Here is a 26,564-nt window from a genome sequence, read left to right as displayed (position 1 = left end):
GTGCCCGCTGGCCTGTCTCCCAGGTCTCCCCTTCCCAGGCGGCATCGCCCCCCCCCCCCCCAAACCATGGGGGCTCTGGCACTTCCCAGCCCTGGCAGGGCCCTCCCCCGTGGCCCCGCGGCTCAGGGCCGCCCGGTGCCAAACCCCCCGCCCGTTCTCCATCCCTCCCTCCATCCCTCGCCTCCCGGGTGCAGGGAGATGCCCCGGCGCGGAGTTGGCGGCCGCGGGGAGCGGGCGGCACGGCCGGCCCTGGAAAAGTTGTGTGCCTCCCTCGCCGGGGGGAAGGCGGGCTGCGGGGTGCGCGGGAGAGGGAGGGGGAAAAAAACCACCACCCCAAAGTGCTTACACGAATTTCCCAGCGCTAGACCTGCCTCCGAGATCAGCCCAATAAGAGCTGTCAGGGGAGGCTCCCGGCTCACTTTTCCACATCGCTTCACAGTTACATTTGGCAGGCAGGCAGGCACGGCAGCGCGCTCAGCCCCGGAATTAGCGGATTTATTTGGAATATCCCTGCTTTCCTGGAGACGTGCTGCTGCCGCTGGCTCGTGCGAAGGGAGAAATTAATAACTGCGCTCCAGCATGCAGGCACAGAGAGCCGGGAAGCCCAGCAACCAGCGTCTCCTCCAGCATCAGCAGCCTCGGAAAGCATGAGAAGAAAATCTGGAGAATCTTGCCTGTTCCCGGGGACTGGTTGATGTTTTTTTACCTCGCCCTTTCAATCCGTGCGTGAAGTGGCTGTGGGCGAGCGGTTCCCTTGCTCCTTGAAAGAGTGAGTATTCATTTTATTAATACAATTTGTGGCTGGCTGGCAGAGGGCTCTCGCTCCGCGGGTTTCTGTCTGACTTGGGCTCTGTGTGCGTGCAAGGTGCGCTGTGCGAGCGCCTTCCTTGTCCATAGGTGCGGTATTGGGCTGAACTGTGGTGCTTCATTCGGTCAAGATGTTTTCAATTTCCCGATAATGAAAACGCTTTTTAGGATTTTTAAAATTATTATTATTCCCTGGAGAGGAGAAGTGGTGGTAATTGTGTTTCTCCTCCCGTTTGGTTTTTTTGGGGGTGGTTTATTTTCCTTCCCTTCTTCACCCCCCTATAAACGATCAGAAGGACTTTGGATCACAGAGGGTTGCTTCCAAGGCTGGAGAACCCGTTTCTTTTCCTTGTTTTCTTATTTAGTACAATAAGTCTCTGGGCTATTTCACTGTGTTGAATAGATGCAGGGCTGCATTCATGCATTGAAATAGATTGCAGTTTTCGTGCTGAGAATAAAAATCACCCACCAGCCAGATATGTAAATGAGGGAGGAGGAGGCTGGAAGAACCGTGAGGGGGGGAAATCCCCCTGTTTTATCACCATCTTCCCTCCTCCAAAAGCTTTGCACCCCCTAAATAAGTAAATAAATAGGAATGGCTTCACAGCTTCCTTTCCTACTTTCGGAGAGGAAAGCATCCCAGAAATACCACTCTTCCTCTTAAAAGCTCAGATGGGAATGAATCTTTAGCCATAACTAGCCAGGAGTCATCCTTGTCCCACAAGTTGTTTTGCTTTGGTTGCCTAAACAGAGAATGCACCCAGCTGAAACTTGGGAGAGGGGGAAAGCTCCTCAGCTCCAGTCCCTCGCTGCCAAGGCTCCCAGAGAAGAAAGGCAGGACTCTCTGGCCCCCGGAATCTGGCTGTGCCACTAAACGCTTCATCTTGCCTTTGAGGGAGGCAGAGGAGTAACACATCTTTCCATTCTGCTTGGCTACACTGTCTGCCGGGTAGCAGCATCCCAATCGGGAGCCCCGAGCTGCCAGGCAGCATCCCTGCTAGACAGCATCAGACCTGAGCACGGGCTTGGCTGGGGAGGCTGGGAGGCACTGCAAAGCTTCAGCACAGAAAGCCTGTGGCAGTTTCTAGGAGGGTAATATAAAAGAGATTAATTCAAATCCTTATTTAGACTCTGCCTACCGCCATGAAGGTGACACTACTTAACACAGGCAGGAATTCCTCTGCGGTTCGTTGCTGTTCAGTCATGTCTTGAATTTGTCTCAATTCAAACAGTTTGCATTCAGTACCAGACTAAATAGGGTGGAATCAATCCAACCTGGCACAGAACGGCTCTACACAAACCTGCTCGTGTTGCCAACAGGTATCAAAGTCTGTACCCTCGCTTCTCCCTCCCTCTTTCTCTCTTTCAGGCAGGCACAAACACACACGCTCTGTTTCATGCAAACGAGTCTGTCTCCTCTGAAAGTAGGAATAAACACTCATACAAGTTTTATAAAGGCTGACACCTCTAAACAGCCAACTTGATCTCATAAGCGGCTCACCATTTGTGGCTCTGGTTATCGCTGCCAGATGTTTTTTGGGGGATGCTGGTTGTAAGAACTCAAATAGCATTAACTGTTTATTGTTTCAAATCTACCATGTTAGTGCTTAATAGAAGGGAAGCTAACAGCTGCTCACTTCAGTTTCAATTAAAGAATAGAGCTGATAACTACCAAAGCTATAGATAAAGAATCCTCTTAACTTCACTCATCCTCTTTTGGAAATTCTTCAAGAGTTTCTCTGCAATGAGGAGAAGGAGAAATATGCAGTGCTCTTGTATGAATGATGATCCTCCTCTGTGTTCAATACTAGACTGCTATGTACCAGCAGAGATTTCACAATAGACTTCTCAGTAAATATAAGGAAGTAACAAAAAAATTCAGAAGACTGAAAAATTACCCTTGTGCATATTTTGCCTCTCTTAAATAAAATGATAAAGCATCTACAAGGAGTCAGTATTTTACATACCTGTGAAATTATCCAATTTCGCACTCATAAAATCCGATAACATCAAACCCCAAAAGCTCTCTGTAGTGTCACCTCCCAGCCTAATTGTGTGGATATTTGTGACAGAAGAACCCTAGGAAAGGAAGTGATTATTACATGATATTTTAATCCATTAAACCTTATTGTTCCACCTTTCTGCTTACAGAATGAGCCCAGCTCTCTCCCGGCTTTCTCCTTGGCTATTAACTCCTTCCTTTTTCCAAAACTTGCATCCTGGCTGTGGAGAACTTTGATTTCCATGTCTAGTTGTAAGCTGAGGGCCTTCAGTGTCCTCAGAGATCAAAGTATTTCGTGTAGGTTGGTTAAATTATCCAGCTGAGCAATTTGTTAACTGGGCATGCTACTGGCCAAGAAACTAACTTTGGACATTTTCTTCAATATTAAAAAATCAATAACACTACGTGTGCCTGCTTAACAAATGCAACTGGTTTTAACAAGAAGTATCCCCATATAGGACAGCTACTCCTTCTGCATCTTTCATTAAAAAATAAAGGGAGTTTTCATCACTGTGAGGTGAAGTAGAATCCTCCTTAGATGAAGTCACTCAGTGCTTTTTCAATATACTTTAGTCATTCCCATCAGCTCCTGCTACTGAGGTCCAAACCAGAGTTATAAAGTGGGAAGTAGTCCCACAATCAGATTTAAATTCACTTTTTATCACTTGTAACCATCAGGATTTTTCCAACCATGTTGCACCCTTACCAAATACATTTATTTGATCCCTGGACACTGTATTTGGATCGCTGTTAACACATGATGCATTGTCTTCTCTGGAAAAAATATACTTGTACTCCCTTCTTCAGGATACACAACTGTTCCAAGAACACACAATCAGCCATGGATGTAGATTTAGGTCTGTTACCCCTTTAAGCACTTCCTGAATTTTCTATCTCCTCTTGCACAGTTGCAGGTTTCATCTCTTTAAATCTTCATTTTGAAATGAGGTTCCTACAGACTTTAGCTGGGACTTTTTCAGACACTTATTGAAAATCAGGGCCTGGAACCCACCCACTTGACTCTTGATACTCACAGATCATTTAATTTCCAAAACTTGAGAGTCTTTAAAGGGAAACAAATACTGACCTTTGAGTTTATGAGAGAGAAGGAAATGTGAACACGCACTATAAGTTATCGGAGCCGTGTATTTCTAAGTGATGACTGTGTGTGCTTTGTGACAGAGAGCAACTGCTCATGATACTTAGTAAAACAGGTATTTTTATAGCATACCTCATAACCATATATCTTAGCAGTATTCCTTTTCCATTTTAATATTATTAAAACCTGACCTACTGTTAATACTGACAGTTGTATGCTTACATTAGACACTAAAGTGGTGTCATAAGAGTCTTTCAACTACGAGTATAAAATAATAAAACCTAAATTCTTGCAGTAGGAGGCAAATGCTAAGGCAATTTGAGCTTGGAACGTTTTAAGCATCATTGCTACCAGAAGATCACATCAATAGAATTAAATTAGATCATGGAAACTCAACATTTTTCTTAGTGTTGTTGCCATAGAAAAGGTGGCTCACTTCATATCTTTCCAAACATAACTATTTGAGCAGTAGACAGACAGAGAACAAGGTAAAGTCCAATTTGAGATTTCAAATGTGTGTGTATATATATTTATTTGTTTTCCTCTCAGACAGATCCCTTTGTTCTAGAATCTCTTCGGCACATTTCTCATTTTGTAAATCAAGTAAATAATGCCAACTCAGTGGCATTAATAAAATTTTGTTCCCAAAATACGTTAGGTACTGATGGTATCTGGAGTAGTAAATGCAAGCTGAAAAGAAAAAAAAAAGTATTTCTGAACCAGTTCAGTTACCAACAAATGGATTTCAAAGCATCTGACTCCAGACAAAAGACTGATTTCTACCTGCCTTAGTCATGAGCCTTCATCCATGAGCTGCAGTGATAACACTCATAGAATTGATTTTCCAAGGTGCTGATCATGATGTGCCTTGTGAAAATCATTTGAAATTGAGAATGATCAGCACCTTGGCTTGGCTTGCAAATTAGCAGTGCCTGCCAGTCCTAGAGCTGAGCGAGGGAAACCTTCCAGGAGAAGTGTCCCCTGTGCCCTGCGGTGCCCGAGTCACAGACAAGCTCAGGAAGGGCTTTCTCGGTGTGTCTCGATGAGGTCTTTGCAACAGGTTTGGGAGTTCAAAACATTATGAAAACAGTCAGTCTTGGCAGTTTCAACCTTCTAATCTGGTGTGTGTTTGGGTGAAGTGCCTCTCTGCAGGGAAGGAATGTTCCAACGCTCAGCCCTGTTTGAGGAACTCTGACAAACCCATTTCCTTTGCAGCCACTGATGATCATAATCATATGCATGTATATATTTTATAGTTTTATGTTTATATATAATATAAATACAAACATAGGAATACATATTTATCTTTATATGTATATATATTATATCCAAGCCCTTAATACTAATGCAAATGGACTGTATGCACTCAAGAGGGAGTGCAATTCACTAATTGAGTTTTGCAACACTTCAGATGTGAATCTCTCTCATGGATTAAATGTAACAGCTCTGATTGCCTTTTAAGTAACAGATCATCAAAACTTAATGTCACTGAAGCTTAGACTGAGTTCTGTATTCTAGTCTGTGGCCTTTATTTTTTGTGCACTTCCAAAAGTTAGATTAAAAAAACCAAAACAAATAAATGGGGGGAAAAAAACCCCCAAAACCCAAAACCTCAACTTGGCAACTGCCAAAGGAATAAGTCTAACACTGAAGAACCCTAATTCTTTCCAAACAACTCATTTTAAATCGATGGTAAAACTGCCATCAAATTCAAGGATGCAAAATTGAAGAGCTTCACTGCTAATTTCATATGTCTCAGCAGAAGAGATTTGAGTAGGTTTGTTGCAATCCATATATACATGTGGATGTTTAGGTACATGTGCATAGTCCAGGTAGGTTAACGTTTTTCCTTTTTAAAGATTTTTTTATGTACACACACATTCATACATATGTAGCTTTCACTGAGTCATGATGTCCACTCATAATTTTATATTCTTAGTTGAATCCCAATAAATACCAATACCAATTATAATTAAGTTTTCCTGGTATTTATTTGGAAAGTTTAATAATAATTAAACTTTCCTTAATTATTACGTTTTGTTTAATTCTGTAGAGAACACTTAACACCTTTTAAAGAAACCCAGTAAAAATGAAAGTTCTGTTGTATATATATATATATATATATAAAGACTGAAAAAGAAACCCAGAAAGCAAGATATTTATGTCCTTCATTAATATTTAAATGTTTTTTCGGGAAGTACAGGGTAAGCACATCCCAGCTGCTGGAACTCTCCTGATAAACAAAGCCCCAGGCAGAGCATGGGTAACACCTTTCTCAGTCGCAGCCCAACCTGGTTTCCCTTTTCATGAACTCTCTGTGTTGTGCACAACTCACCTTTTTTTCCCCTTCTCTCCTTTAAAAGTGATGTAGGTCTTCAAAATCTGTAATACACCTTCCTAGGGCGGGCATGGCTGTGAGAGATGAGGTTGGCATGAGCTGAGGCTGTTAAGTCTATAAGCAATGCAGTTCTATTTTAGTCCAAGGAAAATCGCTTTAATCAGTGGACTGGAGAGAATAAAAATGACTTCAGATCACTTCTTCCTCTTACTACAGGATGGGAGCAACACTGATGCACCTATTTTTGTTCTGTTTAAGTTTCTGGACCGCTTTGGTTGTCTGTCTTTCTGTTCTGAGCCTCCCTCATGGGATTCTCAGCACAATGGCATGAGGTGAAGTGATGTTCTGACACACATCAGTGGAGTGTCTGACTCCTATAAATCCCCAAACCTTTCTTTTTTTTTTTTCTTTTCTAAGTGCAAGGAGTTGAAAGGGACAGTTTCAAACACCTTTTGTTCTATGGTAGAGCTAAAATAGCCGTGTTGTCATTTTAATGTCTGCCTCCTCTTTTATCAGCTGTCACGAAAAAGAAAAACAAAATCAACCAAACAAATTCACACACACGAAAAGCCACAAACCCAAACCCACATCCAAAACCCCCAAACAAACAAACAAACCCAAAACAACCTTAAAATGTTGTAGATACACATTTCACTGGAGAGGAAACTTCAGCTTCCAGCTGTGGAGCACATGGGGCCTCTTTGTCCCGTTCCTGTTGGATCCATGACTGGAAATCCTGAGCACTACACAGTGCAAGGAGTCATAAAGGTAAAAAATAGTTTGAAAGTTCTAACAACACACTTGGTGAGGGGTTTTTTTTAAAGCATTCTGGTTCTCTAAAGTAGTGAACACTTCTGAAAAGACTGACAGCTTTATATACAAAGAGTCTGAGTCTTGGCAGCTATAAAGTTGGCCCATATTGATTTTACTACCAAAGAGCAACAAAAATATCCCCAATAAGCAATTCTGTTGATACCAATAGAAGTTAAAAAAATAGCATTACATCACAGGTTCAGGATACTCTTTTGGGGTTTGTTTGTTTGGATTTTTTTAGATAGGGTTTTCCTGATAGTAAATATTTGCCAAAAATTATATAAAAAAAAAATTAGATAGTCACTTATCTAAAACAGTCTTTGTAGATGTTAAGTATCATGTTGAGAAGTCACAGAATAGCAATTTGTTACAATAGATTACTTTGATTAAGGGAGATATATTTCAATGTCATGTACGTGTAATTTTTTCCTTATCCCAAAGCATTAGTCAAGTTGTGTAATGACCTATATCCTCATCTCAACCAGTTGTGGTGTTTCCCAGTTAAAGCACAAGAGGAAGGAAACTAAGGAAGAGGAATTTATCTTAGAAAAGCTTTTTTAAACCTTCCTTCTCTCTGCCCCTGAAACAGACCCCTAAAACTGAAGTGCCCCACTTTTGCTAATCATAACCTTCTAGATTGATTAATGAACCTCTCAATAAATATTAAAGGTCTAAATACTGAAGAAACTGTTACATTTTTGCACCTGCATGTGCATTTGTGCATGTCTGTACTTCCTCAGTGCAAGTACACGGATTCCATCAGCTCTATCCAGTGCAAAGACTAACCCTGTGCTTAAAGCAGTCCCTTAACATTTGACACAAGCTTAGGAACTCACTTAATAACCTAAAGAACTGTTCAGAAGTGTTTAACTATAAAGAGTAGCAGTGCATGACTAAGCTCAAAAAAAAATAAAGTGGGATATCTCTGTTCACTGATTTACTCCGTGTGCAGGGTAAAGAAAGAGAGAGATGGTGTCTGTTGCCATTGCTGCTGAAATAAATAATGCTTTAGATATCTCCTTTTGATTTTCCAGGCAGCCATAAGCAAATTGCCATGAGTAATATATCAAAATAAACTCGGACAATAGATTTGCACTTGTATTGGCAGCATCCCCTGACAGCACGAAGTATAATTCACCCTCCTGCAATCGTGTAACATTTCCCATCTCATTTCCCTTCCTTTGAAATTTCAGGTGCTTGGCCAGAGGAAAGGATGTGTGGATAATGCTTTAATGCTTTTCTGTGTTCCAGCTAACTCCAGGTGACGTAACAGTCCCTTAAAATCACTGTTAGTCAGGGAAATTCAGCGCAGCTCCCCGGGATAATTGTGACTTCCAGCAATGCCTGGAACGTGCCTGGCCCGGAGTGTGGCTGCTGGCTCGAGGCCACTGCCAGCCCCTCTGCCTGTGCAGTGGGGTGTGCTGGATCACAGGAGTTCCCCTGGTCTGAACAGCACTTTGATGTTGCCTGGCTGGGGCAGGGGGAGAGGCTTCCACCCCTAAAACCTTCCAACACCCATGAACAGAGGCACACGGGATTGCCATGGTTGGATACCAGGAGTCCATCAGAGATTTAAGTTTACTGTCCCTAATTGCCTGTTTTCTCCTCTTCTCCAGAAGTTATCCTCCACTTAGTTTTGTTGATTCAACTATTTCTCTGACTGCTCTCTGAAGCATATAGTCAAACTTCACATGCTTTTTGTCAGCACAGTTGTTTCCAAAACTTCCTGTCGTCGTTCTGTAGTTTATGGGCTTTTTAGCTGTGGGTTAAAAACTTGAAGGAAAAGACTTCTCAAAGCAAGGTTTTGTTGAAAATTCTTTTGTTAACCCACATTTCACTGATGTGTCTTGCAGTGCTGATTGCAAACAGCACAACTGCAGGGACTGCAATGGAGAAGGGATGGGGATGGAGATGAATTATTTGAAATGTGTAGCTTGCATGTTGTGGGGGCTGAGGGGGGGTGGGACAAGAACCTCTTAAATTAAAATTGCTCTTGGTGGAATAATAGCATGAGCAATGCCCTAACCCAGCTCTGTCAAAATGATTTGGCTTTAAAAACACCTTACTATTAAAGGCGTTTAAGTTAACAAGATCATTTTGACAGAACTGGGTTAGGGAGTGACTGCACACACAGTTCTGCTGGCAGATAAGAGGCAGTAAAGTCTAGCCAGGGCATGCAAGTGGCACTTTGCAGTGGGCACTGTGAGCAGGATCTGAGCTACTGCCATGGCAGCGTGTCTGATTACAGCCTCAGTCCCTCTGGTCTCACAGTTAGGTGGAGAATCGCTTCTTAATTTTAATTTTTGGGGAGTACATGACTGATCTTTGCCCAAATGAGTAATCCGCTGAAGAATAGGAGTTGTTATTTATGGCAAGAAGTATTCATTCCTTTGCAGCATGACAATGCTGCCTTATCCAAGGGGATTTCAATCACGTTCAGGTACAATTTAATGGATATATACTGGAAACAGGGGGAGTGTAGACCAAAGGTGTGCAGGCATGACATGATTATTTGTTGGTCATGGCTCTGGTGGACTTTGGTTTTGTTCCACTTTATTGGCAAATTAAAAACCTTATCACAGTTCTTGTAAGGGTGAGGGATGGAGCAGCTCTGCTGTAGGGAAAGGCTGAGAGAGTTGGGATTGTTCAGCCTGGAGAAGAGAAGCTTTGGGGTGACATAACTGTGGCCTTCCAGTACCTGAAGGGAGCCTGCAAGAAAGATGGAGAGAGACTTTGAAAAAGGGCCTGGAGGGACAGGATGGGGGGAATGGCTTCAAACTGTCAGAGGGCAGGGTTAGATGGGATATTGGGAAGGAATTCCTCCCTGTGAGGGTGGGGAGGTCCTGGCACAGGTTACCCAGAGAAGCTGTGGCTGCCCCCTCCCTGCAAGTGTCCAAGGCCAGGTTGGACGGGGCTTGGAGCAACCTGGGCTGTGGAAGGTGTCCCTGCCCATGGCAGGGGGTGGAATGAGATGATATTTAAGGTCCCTTCCAATCCAAACTACCCTGTGATTCTGTGAAGAAGAGCAAGAAGAATTCCTACAAGTGGGACTGGAGCAGTAAGACCTACTATTTTTTTACTGAAAACTTAAGGCTCTGTTGTGCTGCCAGCTGGGAATCAGTGAAGGAAATATAGTGGTTCTTTTCATGGTGGGAAGGTTTGCATTGTGCTGCTGCTGTTGTTGGGAAAGGACCCTGTCTGAATCCTTGAGAAATGGGGCTAGGAAGCATAAGTTGTTGTGTAGCCAATACCTACAGAGGTAAAAGTAAACCTGAAAAAATTTAAGGAACAAGAAGAACAGTGTGAAATAAATAATAATAATTAAAAAACCCCCAAACAAACCAGAACCAAATGAAAAGATATTTCAGATCCTGTGGGGACAAAAATCCAGGAAGGTGAAAAATAGCCATAGGCAAAAAAAAAAAATAAATAAAAAAAAGGAGTAAATTTAGCAATAATAAGGAATTTGCTTGGATGATGCCAGAGGAAACACTGAATGGTACAACGTACCTATACCTGTGTACAGACAGCCATAATGGATCCCAGTTTCCCTGACCTATTGAGAGGGGAAATACAAACCCTCATCATGAACTGTGGAAAATGTGTGATAGTGTAAAGAGAAACTCATTGTTGCCTAATGAATTTCAGATAAAGGAAGGCACAAGATGTAAATTTTTATCAAGGACACCTGCTTAACCTTCCTATTTTATTCTCCTAACCTTTATGAAAACTTACCCACAGCTCTGTTTTGTAGTGTTAAGGATCCTTGTTTCTGGCAGACATTAAGTTAAATTAATTCTTCTGGATAAGAAGCCCATGTGGGTGTCTGGGTGGAATTTCAAGGCTCTAAAGGAATCACACAGAGTCCACTAGAACTCTCTGGGTGGTCAGTAAATGAACACCTCTCATCAATTATTTGAAGCTGCTTGTGTTGCAGTGTGGATTTTCTTATACTGAATTAGCATCAAAGGTAGAAATTGCATATTTAATGTACAAAATATAATGGATCCTGAAATTCTACAAAAAAAACCCCAAACAACTTTAGGCAAAAATCATCAACTTTTGTCTGGCATTTCTAGTGTAAATTATTTAAAGAAACCAGTACTCAAGGGAGTACTCAAGGGAGGGGTTTACCTTAATAATGGTTGCTTAGGAACTGATAAAATCTACCTTAATGAAATAGGGAGGTCAAAGGGCTTAGATGCTGCATATCAACACTGAGAATAAAATAAAGACTTTGTTGCAATTCTTAAGACAACCCTCCATGTCTCTTGTGTTAAAAAACACTGGAGTGGCTCTAAAATCTTTTAAACTAAGATCTTGGTGTAAATCAATGCACTAGCATTGTAATAAAGTGGTTCATTTGACCAGATGAATATTCTCTGGTTTAACAAAAAAAAAAAAAAAAGGTTTTTTTTAGTTAAAGCTTTTTATGATCTTATTTTGCTTCTTTTTCAGTAAGTAGTTCATATCTTCTACTACCTTTATTAACTTTATTAATCTTTTTAACAAAGCTACTGCATTCCAGTGTTCACCTTTTAAAGCTACAAGATGATTTTAAAGTAATTTTGGCGAAATGAACCCCATCAGAGCTCATCATAACATTGTAAAGCTTTCCACCACTCATGCACAAAATGGGGACTGTGCAACTGTTGCAGCTGTCTGCTGCCATACCTGACTAACTATGCAGGGACTGAACCTGTAACCTGTGTAGATTTTAGTTCCAAAGAGTTTGTAGTGTATATTACATTGATTTCTGAAGCTGGGGTGCGAATACTGTGAGGTTATAAACTTCTGCTTTGTTGTAGCCACTTTCTGTGCTGTGCTTACACAAGACTTAAGCACTCCGTGGCCCAGAGTTTTATGAGTAGTGCTCCAAGATTCAAGTCCCTGTGAAGAGAATAATATTTTTCTAAAACTCTATCAGCTCCTACAGTAAGTAGACAACAAACCACTCAGCTTTATCTGTACTTCTCTATAGGCTGTGAAATGAGAACAAAATTTATGAACACAGAGTTAAGTTTTTGAAACATAACACAGCTATTTGAATCTCTGCTACCTAACAGAGTGCCACATTTTCTTTCATCTATTTGCTACATTAAAGAAATTCTTTATATTTTAAATATCACACTCCCCTCTCAGGGATGAATGGAGAACTAAAGCTGTTTTGTAAACAGCTTTGCTGGATTAGAGTTTATCTGTAGTTGTATATATTGTACAGGGAGACCACTTAGAACAACAGTGAAGTTTTATTAAAGGAAAGAGCCCAAAGCCATTTGAACATGTGGAAATTCAAAGCAAAAAAACCACTTTTATCAACACTAGCAAAGTCTTGATGAGGATGGAGTAGTAGGAAAGACATGGAGCTGCTGGAGAGAGTCCAGAGGAGGCACCAAGAGGATCAGAGGGCTGGAGCAGCTCTGCTGGGAGGGAAGGCTGGGAGAGCTGGGATTGTTCAGCCTGGAGAAGAGAAGCTTTGGGGTGACCCCATTGTGGCCTTGCAGTGCCTGAAGAAGCTGACAGGAAAGATGGAGAGAGACTCTTGACAAGTGCCTGGAGGGACAGGACAAGAGGGAATGGCTTCAGACTGACAGAGCAGGTTCAGATGGGATATTGGAAAAAATTCTTGGCTGTGAGGGTGGTGAGGCCCTGGCACAGGTTGCCCAGAGAAGCTATGGCTGCCCCATCCCTGGAAGTGTCCAAGGCCAGGTTGGACAGGGCTTGGAGCAACCTGGGCTAGTGGAAGGTGTCCCTGCTCATGGCAGGGGGTGGGATGAGATGAGCTTTAAAGTCTCTTTCAACCCACCTCATTCTGTGTTTCTGTGGTTCTGTGAAATGCACTCTTTAAGGTCCCTGTACTTGTCCTCTTTTGGTTGCTTAGCAAAAGGTAGTTCTGGCTTCACTGGAATAATTTTGCTGTCATTCCACACTCACCACTTCTTTAGACCCTGCCATAATATAAGAAGAGGCAGTGCCACTGTGCCTTACCTGCTCTAGTCCTCCTTGATTGCCAGGTCTGCCTTTACATATGGCTTTTTAATAGCAACCTGATTCAGTAGCCAAATCAGTTTGTCCTACGTATCTAATCCAGAAGATTGCATTTTAGCTGCCAGGCATTTCTTGATTTTCCTATTAGCAAATGTGAAAATTGCACGGCCAAGTATTTAATAATGCCTTCCATCAGCTCCCAATCACATCCATGGTGTTCTGCTTCCAGGAATAGAGAAGAAAAGCAATTCCTCAATTTGGTAAAGAAATCTGAGGTCTATACTACCTCCGTGCATTGCACAAAGTTGATGCCATGATTCACTGATGGAGCTGTGAATCCTAAAGGAGGGTCTGTTTCTCAAATAGCTCTTAAAATGCTCCTGCAGTGCAGGTTAAACTGTAGAGAATTATATCCAGCTCTGTTGTTACACGCTGATCACATTCCTCTGCAGAACCAGCATCTGCCAAAGGCCCAGTGGATTTTTTTTCTTTGCCCTGCACTGTCCAACACTTGCCCAACTTTGCTGAGGATCTCACAGCTTGGTGTTCAGTGAGCTTGTGTAACTGTTCTTCCACGGGGTTGTTCCACTGAATGAGGTTTAACAACAGGGGATGTGCATCACTAACATTTCTGATGTGGTTTTGACTCGTTTGCCTTAAGGTATCGCTGAATAGAGAGCTACTGTGAGGACACTGCAGTCACAGTGAATCTGAAGCATTACTGTGAGTGGATAGGACCTAAATTTGATTGGAGTAAGTGAAGAGTAACAAGCAGGAAGTCTGGGGGAGGAACCGAGGAGGGTTGCACTGAAATGAACTTAATGCTTGCCAAGGATTGAGGAGTGACAGTCTGAAACCCAAATATCCTGTCCTTTCTTCAAACAAAAATGTTTCTGTTAGCATCACATTGTTTTATCTCATTTATTTCATCTCTTTTAGAAGGCAGCCTGTGTAGATTAATTAGGAACTGTTTTCAAAAAGCTTCTTGAATATGAAAAGAAGCATTTTACTTTCTTTATTAACAAGACCAAATAATAATAATAGAACTATGCCAACTTGTACTTGAAGAGTAAGAAAATCAATCATGACCCACTTTGGCTGTTTTTAAGGTTTGGACAGAGTGAGGTGTAACATACTGTTCTGTTTCTGGGGTGACTCTGTTTCTGGGTCAAAAATAAAACCTGGAAGCTCAGCTACAGAAAAGGACTCTTAAGTTGGATTTTCAGTTTATACCCCCAGTTTTGAATTTCATCCTGGATGTTGTTTGCAGATGATGACTCGTACTCTGTTTTGAAGTGGTTCTATTTCTCCTGTATTTTGATTCTTGCTCCACTGAATAAATCAGAAAAATCTGTCCCCTGGCTGGCACACACCCCCACATGTCAAAGGGGATATGAACCCCTGTGAGCAAACTTCACCACTTTCACTGAAAGTTTAGCTTTTTCTCTCTTTTGATACTTTCTACCAACAAACGTGCCCCAGGAGATCTCTTTTATCATGTCCCAGGAAGCAGTAAACTCCATTTAATTCCCTCCACTAAAGAGGGTTTTCAGGCGGTGATTTGACCAACCCTTCCCATCAAGCCATGAGACTGTTTGTTGCTCCTCCTTTTCTGGGATGGAGAGAAGGATGAGAGATCGAAGGCCTCACATTTTCCCCAAAATTTCCTTGCAGGGGCTTACTGTGTTGTCTGGTTTCTTTGTTTCCAGCTGAGCTGGCAGTGAGGCCCATCAGCCTCACAGTTGTGTCTGTAATGGATGTTCCCTCATCCTGGATGTGTTGTCCCAGCACTGCACTATTAGCTCCCTGCTCTTCCGTGCTGCTTGAGATATTGAGTTTTACTTTGGTAGCAGCTCTTCTCCCCTCTTAACAAGACAAGTTTCTCACAGTTTCAGACTTTTGTGCAGCAGATTTCACAGCTGCTTTGGCAATTAATGAATTATAAAAAAGAAAATACTTTTTACATTGCTTTTAAAATTACTTTTACTGGTGTTCTACATGCTTACAGATATTTTCTGCCATGAGTGTGTATGAACCTAAGAAAAGAACAACAAACCTCCACTATCAGAAAAAAAAATCCCCTAAGCCCTCAGCATTTTCATAGACATGCAACACTGAGAACTCATTTTAAATCGAAAAAAAACCAGCCTAAGACACAGTGTAAGCTTAAGAATAGACATTTCTACCTCTATTGGATATAGTGAGAGATGGTTTGGATATGAATCAGTTAAAGAAAATTTATCAGGAATCTTCTGACAGAAGTGCAGCCTCTCTGAGCAGCTGTAATGCAGCCCTTCCCCTGAGCCACGTCCCATAGAGCTCCCCAGGTGATCCATGGCTGCATTTCAGGTTTTGCCATCACAGTGGCATCAGCCCTGCTAGGTTGTATTTCAAGGCATATTTACACTGAGATGAAACCTGATGTGACCTTCTGCTACATGAAAGGGTGGGCAGGGAAAGAAAGACAAAATGCTCCCAAATGTCTGTCAAGGAAAATGTCTTTGAAGTAAAACACGACTGTGTGTTTTCTCTGAAAGAGAGACAGTGAGACCTGAGTGCAGATGTGCATAACTGAGCTTCCTTAAGGTCTGGTAGTGGTCTGGTTTGAATGGATTTCACAGAGGATTTACCAGTGCTGTTCCTCTGCTGGGCTGGGAAGGTTTTGCTGGGCAATGTGCTGCTGCAGTGAGGTGATGACTAAATTACCACTGGATTACTGGAGCCTTGTACGCATAGGAGAAGTTTGTTTTATTGTTTTTGGTTCTTTTCTTGTGGATGAAGGAGAATAAGAATACAAGAATATTATTTTGTTTGACATACTAGGTGTTTATGATTGACCACATTAAATTGCAAGCCAGCAGGAAGGCTGGGAGCTTCTTCAGACCCTGAGAGAAACTGCAGGTAAAATCCCAGAATGGTCTGAGCTGGAAAGGACCTTAAAGATCATCTCATTCCAACCCCCTGCCATGGGCAGGGACACCTTTCACTAGACCAGGTTGCTCCAAGACCTGTCCAACCTGACCTGAAACAACTCCAGCTCTCAGACCCAAATGTTTTCCTGAGCATTTGTAATCATTCATCTGGGTCTTCTCTCACTATTTCAGGCAATGACAGAATTTACAGAATCAATTAATTTTTAACCCATTTAATATGCAACAATATTATGAACTACACATTTAAAACCTAAGATGTATTGTTCATGGTGTAAAAGTAAATAAGATGTTTCAGAATGCTTTCCTAAGCTATTTAGTCACCGAGTTGACCATTTATTTTTTTTTCCCCCACCAGGAATCTTTAATGACTGGAAAACTCAATGGATCATGTTTTTATCATCTAAGCTATTTTTACATTGACTGTGCTGTAAACACATGGAGGAGCTGTAAGTAAATGTTCTGTACTGCATGATGAATTGGATTGCTACAGTCTGGAGGAAAGCAAAATAATAATTTCATTTCTGTGGTGATTTGCGTAGCTCGTGGTACAATGCCAGAAAGACTAACGGAAATGCTTATGGATACATGGACTCCATTAATAATATTATGGATTACTGTCCTTCCTTCCATTTATATGGCTCCAATGAATCAATCTCAAGTACTACCAAGTGGATCCAGTACAGGACTAAAAAGGCTAAATGAAGAACAAAGAGTTTTGAACCGTTCCAAGAGAGGCTGGGTTTGGAATCAAATGTTTGTATTAGAAGAATTTTCTGGACCTGAACCAATCCTGGTTGGCCGGGTAAGCAAGATTTGGTTTTTTTTTCTCTGAGTTTATAAATGTGTGGCATGAGAAGGTCTTCAGCCATTCAGGCTCTTCTGAGGAATTCGAGTCTGGGGTGCTTTGTGATTCCAAAACTCTAATATCCATACTTTAAATGTATCTCACTTTAAGGGTATGGTCTCCTGGTGAGCTAACCTGCTATTTTCAACAAAATTATGCATATTCCATTTGTCAAAAAACCCCCACAAGCATGTACACATCCCTTCTTTTATATCGTTAGTCACCACTCCTCACCTCTGCCAGCTGAAGAGTTGTACCAAAACAGCCCTTTGCAATATGTTCCTGTGCATTCCAAAAGGTTGTTACATCTATAGATTGTTTTCTATTGAAAAAAACAAACAAACAAAACTGAGAAGGGAAGCTTGGGATCTACAGCAAATTACAAGGTCCTGGTTTATAAGAAGGTCCTGGTATGCACACAGAGGAAATAATATTATTGCCATGGATTTTGTAATTTACTTTCAAAGTTAGGAAGATAACACAGGGGAAATTATCATGTTGTTCTGCGTGTCCTGGCTTGCCTGTTGCCTTAAACCTTTGCTTGTTGCCATGCATTAGTTTATTCTGTAGCTCAGTGAGTTACCTCCAGTCAGTGAATCAGCTTTGCACTTAAAAGAGATTCTGAGCCATCTGTATCCATCAGGGATGAATTATCCATAGATTTATTCTTAGAAAAGAATGATCTGTTCATAAATGCACATTTGGCACTGAGCAGGTATAAATACCTGAATTGTTTACCACTAAAGTTCAGTTCTCTTTGAATAACCAGGGATGTTATTGTCATATTAGCTGGCTACTGAAATGGAGTAAAAAATTCTAGACAACCCAAATCATGGATAATTTAATTTCCTGATAATTTTAGAAATTCTGTGGCTAAATGGATAGCGTATATTATAATATAGGGACTGTAAATAGTCATGTTTGTTATTGAAGAGAACACAGGTCAAGGGCATTCCCAAACTTTCCCTATTCTAACCACTTTCTAATCAAAACCTGGGGTCAGAAGGTGTAATGAGCTTTGTATCCAGTGACTTTTGATGCTGTGCCAATTTACACTTATATCAGGTATTATATATCTGTTCTCATTTATTTTTCTGTGGTTAGTAACATATCTCAATTTCAGTGAGACAGCAACGTACTTACTCCAGATCTTAAAATGTTTTATTCAACCCATTCTTTCTGGAATTATTTAGTCGAGCTTCTAAAATAATTTTAAGTAGCTGAGGAGAATCCTGAGTTTGTACTCTGTAGTCCTTTGCTTTTCAGAGCATATCCAGGTCTCAATATTTTTACAATATTAGCGTTTTTTTTAGTGGTTAAAATATCCTAAATTGAGTCATTAGTGAATAGAAGTGGGAAGGTTAAACTAAGCCAAACCAATAAAGACATTATCCCATCTTCTGCAGGCATTTTGAATAGAATTAGCTACTCTAAAATGCTGTGACAATCTATTTGTTGAGGCTGCTGCATAATTAAACCACTGCATGATATAGATGGAAACGAGCAAGAAGTGAAGTTGTGTCCCACAGGGAGCAATCCGAGATTTATTCATTAAAATGACTTCAAATATTCTTGCAATTCTTCTCTGTACTTTTTTCTCGCTCTCCAGAACACTCATCCATATTTCTGACTTACTGTCTTTCCTGAGGCTCACGAGTGCTGTGAGTGCTTTCAGACTCTGGTGTGTAGTCAGAGGGAGCAGAGGTGCTCCACAGCTTTCAGAGCTGCTCTGAATCCTTCCTGACTGCAAAAGCAGCAACTCCCTCAATCACAGTTCTTGGCAACCCTTCTTCCCGAACCTTAGAGGTGTGCAGAGTGTCACCAGCAAAATGCTTTCCTTCTCCCTGAAGTTGGGCTGTGGTTTGTCCTTTGTCACCCTCACGGGTTTGTTATCCATTGCAATTTAAAAATAACCTGCTTTTCAGGACTCACAGTAGCTTTGCACTTACCTGGTTCCTCCTCATCGCTTTTTCACTTATACTCTTCCTCCAGCCTTTCAGTTTTGCCCCCTGGCAAAGGGTTTGCCAGCCTGGGGTATCTCCTTCATTGTATGATTTTCTTTTTTGACTATTTTTTTCTGCTCTATGATTTCCCTTGATTTTCTTTTTTTTTTTTTTTGACAAACTTTGAACGAAGGACACTCAGTAAAATGTGATATAGTGAATTAGTGTGGAGAGTCTTAACACTTTGGAGAGAGTGATATCAAACCTGTGCCACTTTTTTGCTGCATTTTCTGGACAGAAATATGCTCTTGTGCCACTACAGAGGCAGTATTGCTGGCATGTGCTTTTTACATGTTAAAGGTTTTTTACTATAATCTCCAAACAAATTTTTTAATTGACAGTTCATTGCTTCAAAGGAAACTTCCTTGAAGCAAATCTAATTATGTAGATTTTGGTTGCATTTTTCGTCTCTACACTATTGTAGAGTGTGGCTGATCCTTTTCATAACCATGTATGGTTTGTACAGACATGTAATTAGGTGCTTTAGGGAGCAAATACAAAAATAAGTTTTGCACAGACAGAAATAATACACACACAGAGGCAGAATTTGTTGTGTGTTCTCAAATGTACCTTCAAAACCCACTGAAAATTCAGCTAAGAACTTCTCAGAGGAAAATTGATACTTAAATAATGGTTTTCATGTTAGTGCGTGGAAAGGCCTTGAGTGGGAGCATTTGATTCTAACGGAATTGAATTGAATATATTGGCAAAATAGAACTGAAAATTGAGATTAATTATAAAGAACACAGACAGAACACAAATCTCTTTGCAAATAAAAGCCTGAACGTAGAGTCCATGTATTCCTTCTGTTAATTAAAAAGATCTTGTACCAAAGTTTCTGGAGTGCAGAGAAAGTTTATCAAGACAGGATCTTTTTGTAGTATCATTTATTAAGCTGCTCAGTTTTTCCAGAAGAAACAGTTTCTAGGCATAAAGACCCTTCTTCAGAGCTTTAGGTGTTGCAATGCAACTGCACACATTTCAAAGGTGCTTTTTCATTGCTGTTCTGCAGGAATATATAGTAATAAAGGCATTCTCAATGTCTTTGCTCTAATAAATGGAATAATCTGGGAGACTAATAAGGGGAATTAACATGACCACTTTTTTAAAGTGAGGTGCTTTTCTTGAGTGACTTGAGTATGTTTTGCTGTCATTCTTCAACTTCTTAGAATGGATTTGAGCAACAGGCACTTTTAATGTCAATTTTAGTCATCATATTCAGTAGGATCAAGTTCAAAATAAGCATCTCTGCTTGAGTGCACACATCTGTAAAGAAGGGTATGAAGACTTATCTCTTAGGGTGATTGCCGAATTTATGAGAGTTCTCTATAAAATGCCACAAACATTCCAGTTTTGGGGTTTTATTTTTTGCCTGTATTCATATCACATTTATTTGGCATTTTCATAGAATCCTAGAATAGAATATCCCAAATGGGAAGGGACCCACAAGGACCATCCAGTCCAACTCCTGGCCCTGCACAGAGACCCCAACAATCCCACCCTGTCCCTCAGAGCATTGTCCAAACCCTCCTGGAGCTCTGGCAGCCTTGGGGCTGTGCCCACTGCCCTGGGGAGCCTGGGCAGTGCCCAACCAGCCTCTGGGGGAAGAACCAGCCTCTGGGGGAAGAACCTTTTGCTGAGATCCAACCTGAGCCTGCCCTGGCACAGCTCCATGCTTCACCATCTTTGTGCCCCTCCTTTGGATGCTCTCTAATAGCTTTATATCTTTCTTATTTTAATAAGTTCCTTATTGTTTTGATCTGTGCACGTAAAAATGTATATATACATTTTGAGAAACCTGCAAAGTAACCTTTCTCATGTTCGTGCAGCACACTTTGAACGAGTTTGGTTTTATCCACAGCAACAGAGAAAGGCAAATTTGCAAATACCCTTTTGTACTTGATTTCTTTTCTTTTTTTTCCCTTCACCCACAGAAACAGGGACTTTACAAAGCCATTGTGTCTACTTTATAGGGCTCCATATACTGCACATTGCTGTCAGCAGTTTGCAGCCTCCCCATGGCTGACAACCTCATTCAAGTGTAGAGTGATATGTCTTGTGACACTGCATGCTGTCCCTGTGGACTTGATTAGTTAGATAGAACTTTTACTTGATATCCACTGCTGCATTTTCTGTCTCCTCTGCATGCACTTACAGCACCACGGCAGATGTGCTGTGAAATCTGTGCTGTGCCAAATGCCACTGTTCCTTCACAGGAGACAGTCACTGAATCCACAATGACATAGATAATAAAATGGAAAAGCATTAGGAAACCAGATTTGGGGTGTTGTAGCTCCTGTTTTATGGAGCATGTGTTATTTGGGATGTTTTAAATGGGTTAAGACCAGGTTTAATAACAGTTTCTAAGCAAAAATCTGGCATAGTTAATGTAGTTACTGTTGTTGTTTGTAATTAGAATCACAGAATCATAGAATATCCTGAGTTGGAAGGCACCCACAAGGATCATCAAAGTCCAGGACACCCCAAAACTCCCACCATGAGCCTGAGAACATTGTCCAAACCCTCCTGGAGCTCTGGTAGCCTTGGGGCTGTGCCCACTGCCCTGGGGAGCCTGGGCAGTGCCCAACCAGCCTCTGGGGGAAGAACCTTTTCCTGAGATCCAACCTGAGCCTGCCCTGACACAGCTCCAGCCATTCCCTGGCTGCTGTCCCTGGTCCCAGAGAGCAGAGATGGAGCTGCCCCTCCACTAACCCTCCTGAGGAAGCTGCAGACCCCGATGAGCTCTGCCCTCAGTCCCCTCTTCTCCAGCTGAACAAGCCAAGTACTCTCAGCCACTCCCTGTGTGGTCCCTCCAGGCCTTTCATCATGCTCGTTTCCCTCCTTTGGACACTCTCCAATGGCTCAATCCCTTCCCTCCATTGTGTCCCCCCAAACTGCCCCAATGTTGAGGTGAGGCCGCCCCAGGGCAGAGCAGAGTGGGACAATCCCCTCCCTGGTGCCCCAGGACAGGGATGTCCCTCCTGGCTGCCAGGGCACTGCTGACCCAGGGACAACTGGCACCACCAGGACTCCCAGGGCCCTTTCCCAGCTCTGCTCTCCAGCTTCATTCCCAAAATCCATCTGTCCATCCGGGTTTGCCCCATCGCAGGTACTGAATCTGGAACTTGTCCTTGTTAAACTTGGCAAAACATAGAGAGAACAAAAGAGGGCATGAAGGCAACCAAAGGTGTTTGTTTGGTTTTTTTTTTAATGTTCTCTGACTCACCAATAAATGAATCAGCAGTAGGGTCCAGACACAAAAGAACACTGATGGTCAGTCAGGTCAGGGCTGTCTCTGACACCACTCTACTGGCAACACTCCCCAGGTTCTCTCAGAACTTTCCCTGGACTTCTTTTGAATTTCCCTGTTTCTGGACACAAAATAACATGGTGTCTATTTTGTCTCTGTGATGAGAGATTTGGAAAACGAGCTGGGCAGGGAAGAGCAGCCCCTGTGCCCTGCACAACTGCTGTGGCACGTCTGTGGCAGGTGGTCGGTGCCAGGGCTGGGAGAAGGTGCCCTGCAAAGCCTGCATGGGGGGAAACCAGTGAGACTGCGTGACTGGGACTCAGAAAGAGCCCAGCCAGGTCAGCTCCTTATGGAGCGAGCTCAGGTGGGCATTTTAGTGTGACTGTGGAGCTTTTCTGCCTTCTGACTTACGTGGTTTGTGTCTCTTCACTCAGTTAAACACAGACTTTTTTTCTATGGCTTGTGGGATGAGGGAGTTGGGCAACTTTTGCTGTTTAGAGCAATGAAGATTTTCCCCGTGATGTGAGGGTGCTCGGGTTAGGCCTTTAGAGGAGAAATCATTTTCCTGTAGGAGGAGCAGTGGAGAGGCATCATGTTTTCACAGTTAAGTGCTTCAGGCTGTGTTACTGTAAAAACCAAACCTGGAAATGCAGGGAGCACTTATAAATAACTTGGAGCTGTATGTTCTACATTAGCCATGCTTTGTGCAAGCTCTGGTTTCTTCACCAGCACACATTTTCTCTCTTAACAAGGAAATGGTAAAATGTTACTTGTTTAAACTCATGACTAGTTCTGTTGAAGTGATACATTCAGGCAAAGTAAACAAGGTTTTAATTAGACAAGTTCCTTCAGAATGTTTTCCTTTTCATTCCTGAATTGAACTTGTGATTTTTTATGATGGCTGCCTGGAAAGGCTGTTGTACTCAAGTGGTGCAAACCAGGAATGTATAGAACTAAGGCTATCATTATTTTAAGGGATGAATTACGAGCTGCTTCTCTGAGTGGAAAAAAAGCCTTGTGAGATGTAGGTGCAGCACAGCCCCAGCACAGGTTCCATAGGGTGTAACATAGTCCTACTTTAATCCTTTGTAAGAGTTTTCACAGAATGACATAAATCAGAACCTCGTATTATGTAGATTCTCCTCTTTTCCTTCTAATACACACTTGTATGTTTTGTTATCTATGATTTAAATGCATGCCATAAAATATTCAATATCTGAAATGTTGCAAAGTCAACATTGCCTTCTGAGCCCTCAGTTTTTGTTGTTGTTTTGCAACCATAATTATACACTAATTTTCCTACTTATGTTTAACAAACTCCCAGAAGCTGAAATGTATCAATTATTTTGCTACTGTATCCTTTATGGAAAATACTAATTCCCTTTGCCTTTTGTGTGCTTCTGAAGGGGAAGAGATGACTGCATAGTGCATAGAGTGCTGCAGTTTACACAGTTTAAATCAGCTTTGTAAGCAGGAGTATAACTAAGTCTAAGAAAAACTCTTCTTAATTAAATGTAGCTGCAAAGACAATAAATACAGTATACAACATTTAATAGAAGTCTGATAAAAGTACTGGGTTTTTAACAACTATTCCTGAGCCTGCCCAAATTTCATTTGTTTCTTTCTAACTAAGTACAAGTTCCAAAAAGAAATTTTAATCTAAAGTATAAATTTAAACAAGGACAGTTTGACTGAGCCAACAGTGTCTGCATTTTCTAATACAGTGTAAAAATATTTCACTGATTTCACTTGGAGTTAACAAACAAGACATATCTTCAGGCACTGAAAATCTCATGTCTGGAGGTTTCTGGGAGCATCACTGAGTAAGGTTGAACATTTTCATGCTCCCTCATCTCCAGTCTGGGGAAAATAACCACAGTTTAAGTAGAGACACAACTTAAAACACTTTTACATCAGCCACATAAGTGGACAGGTTATAACTTCAAAGAGGTATTTTGTCAGTTATTTATGAATCCAGGCACCTCCTATGCTGTCTGTATTTTCTTTAATGAAGTGGGAAACAATCTGTGATGTGAAAAATAACTTAAAAGTTGGGTAGGGGGTTTGTTTGGGGTTTTGTTTGTTTTTGTTGTTGGTTGTTTGTGTTTTGTGATTTTATTTTAGTTTGCTTCTTTTTTTTTTTTTTTTTAATAAGAGGGAATGCTGTATGATACCTGAGCATTATTCACTTAAATTTCTTTGTCATGTTTTTCTAAAGCCACAAAAATTTCTAACCTTCCAAAGAAAAAAAAACAAACTAACATTTAGCATTTTGTTTGTTTGTAAAGAGTTGGAAGTTGTGTACTTTTCAATAGATTGATCTGAACACTTTCTCTTTCTCACAGTGAATTGAAATGTTGTCCAAGTGTGCATGCAAAATGCTGAAGTGACAGTATGAAAAATTAAGTAGAGCCTTCCACATGATATTCTGCAGATGCCTTATGATCGTTTAGTCTTTCCAACATTGCTCCAGTAAATGGTTTTCAGTTTCTACCTGTAGGGCCCACCCCTGGTGCTGTCAGGATGCTTCAGTTCCAGTTGTCAATTTAACTCCCAATTAGTGCCAATTGTGATGGTAGTTTTTTGCTAAAAGTTTGTCCTTGCTGAACTTGACAAATGTATTTCCCATCCACGGCTGAGCTTTCAGGTAGTTGTGACTTCCCAAAAGTGCCAGAATGTGTTGTTTCAATCAGTAAAGTAAAAGGGTCTATTTCTTGTTCTCAGGTCCTGATAGGATGTTCCTCAATTTTCTAGGGATTCATGTAACAAACCCCTTAATTTCGCATTAAAATGAGGAATGCTTTGGGATTAATTCCTTTGGTGTCTGTAGCCTTCCAGTAAGAGCTCTGGAGGTGAAGTGGGTGATACCTCATGAGTCACACCTGAGAAAGGCTGGTTTCTTTGGCTGGTGGGCAGCACTGCAGATTTAGGATGTAACAAACACACACTCACAGGAATCACGAGAAAAATGGCTTTGCACGTGAAAATAGTGGGAACGAGTTTGCATAAATTTTGTTTCTCCAAAGTTCTGTTTTGAAAGTTGGGTTTTCCTTCTATTCTAGTAAAGTCAAAGATAAAGAAAGGCATAATATGTGTGGTGCAACAGACCAAGGACTTTACAGCTGAGGATCTTCTGTCAGGGTTTTGGTGGTGTATTTTTTTGGGTTATTTGACAAAGCTGGGGATGCCGATGCTGTGTTTTATTACAGAAATAATTTGCTGCAACAAAAATATTTCAGGCAGTGTTTAAAGTTAACTATTATTTGAAAGCAATGTGTGAGGCACATAGAATTGAAAATAAATGTAGATAATTTTCCTAGAGATATTTAGGCAAATATTAATGTGTTTGAATAGCCTCCCGGTGATCCCCGAGGAACACCTGTAGTGATGCAGAGTAATTTATAACTTTCCTTTTTCCTGAGGACTCCCTCTTAGTGTAAAAATTCTCCTTCAAGAATTCCTTTCAAAGCCTTTATTTTACAGCAGTCATGCCAGCAGCTAAGAAAAAGCAAGTGCAGCTCTCCCTGGAGACTGTCAATGCCATTCCTGAATTAACCGGAGGAATCATTAGGAGCCACAGAAGACATTCCTTATTTTTGCTTCAGGGTCTGAGCTCGGTAACTGTTTCTCATCCAGCCCCTGGTGAATAGAAGCAAAGCTGAGGGTTTGTGTTCCAACCTGATGAGCTGTTGGGTCACGCCTCAACAAGGGGGAATGTGCTGAAATAAAGGACTGACTCAGGGAGGATCACTGGAGGCAACGAGCAGAGCTGTAGGCACAGCCAGCAAAAGAGATTTCTGAGCACTTCAGAGTGCCCATGTCATTTGCTGCTTTAAATCCAGAAACCATATTATCTCATTTTCTCTTCCCTGCCTGGGAGAGCTGCTTGTGCACAATAGGGCTAAGGTGGATTTTAGTATATGCAGAGCTGGTGGGGGGCATCCAACCATGAAGAACACAGAGGATAAAGGAATTGAACCCAGCCACAGCCCTTCCATCCCATTATTTTCTAAGGTCATCATGCTACAAGCATCATTAGGATCTATGACATGTTGTACATCCAACCTAAGAAGTCAGGATATTAAAGTGAGTGGGGAAAAAACACCTTATTTTTCAGATAATTTGGGATAATCTGCAACAGAATTGATACAACGTGAACCTGTATGTGAAAGCATGATGCAAAAGGCTCAGCATCTGATAGCACTCACCTCAAAAAGCTTAGTGAAAATATGTCATGTTTTTAAAGAGTAAGTTTTCTAAATACAGTTACTGACACTCTGAATATTCCTTTTTCACTCTTATTTCCATTTTTTTAATTGCCTGTTTTTTTAGGCAACCTCTTCTCTAATATTTATGCAGTCTGAAGCATTTAATGTAGACCACTGGCACACACTGCAATTCCTGGTGTTTTCCTGCCTTACAGACAAGAAAATACAATGTCCACAGGCAAAAGCAAACTGTGTTTCTGTCTTTGTTCAAAGTCATCT

General features: G+C 41.3%; 1 protein-coding gene across 1 annotated transcript in view; it reads left to right on the top strand.

The window, feature by feature from the left end:
* Positions 1-337: 337 nt before the first annotated feature.
* CDH8 (cadherin 8) overlaps positions 338-26,564 on the top strand; it is a 153,542-nt gene continuing 127,315 nt past the window's right edge. The window contains exons 1-3 of the mRNA XM_018086308.3: positions 338-769; positions 16,336-16,426; positions 16,520-16,782. Of these exons, the coding sequence (XP_017941797.1) occupies positions 16,345-16,426; positions 16,520-16,782 (345 nt within the window). The 5' untranslated portion in view covers positions 338-769; positions 16,336-16,344. The remainder of the gene's footprint in view (positions 770-16,335; positions 16,427-16,519; positions 16,783-26,564) is intronic.

Source organism: Manacus vitellinus, unplaced genomic scaffold (genome assembly GCF_001715985.3).
Source record: "Manacus vitellinus isolate BGI_N305 unplaced genomic scaffold, ASM171598v3 scaffold_10_pilon, whole genome shotgun sequence".
In the NCBI taxonomy this organism is placed as follows: Eukaryota; Metazoa; Chordata; class Aves; order Passeriformes; family Pipridae; genus Manacus; species Manacus vitellinus.
This window is presented reverse-complemented; position numbering and strand designations above follow the sequence as displayed.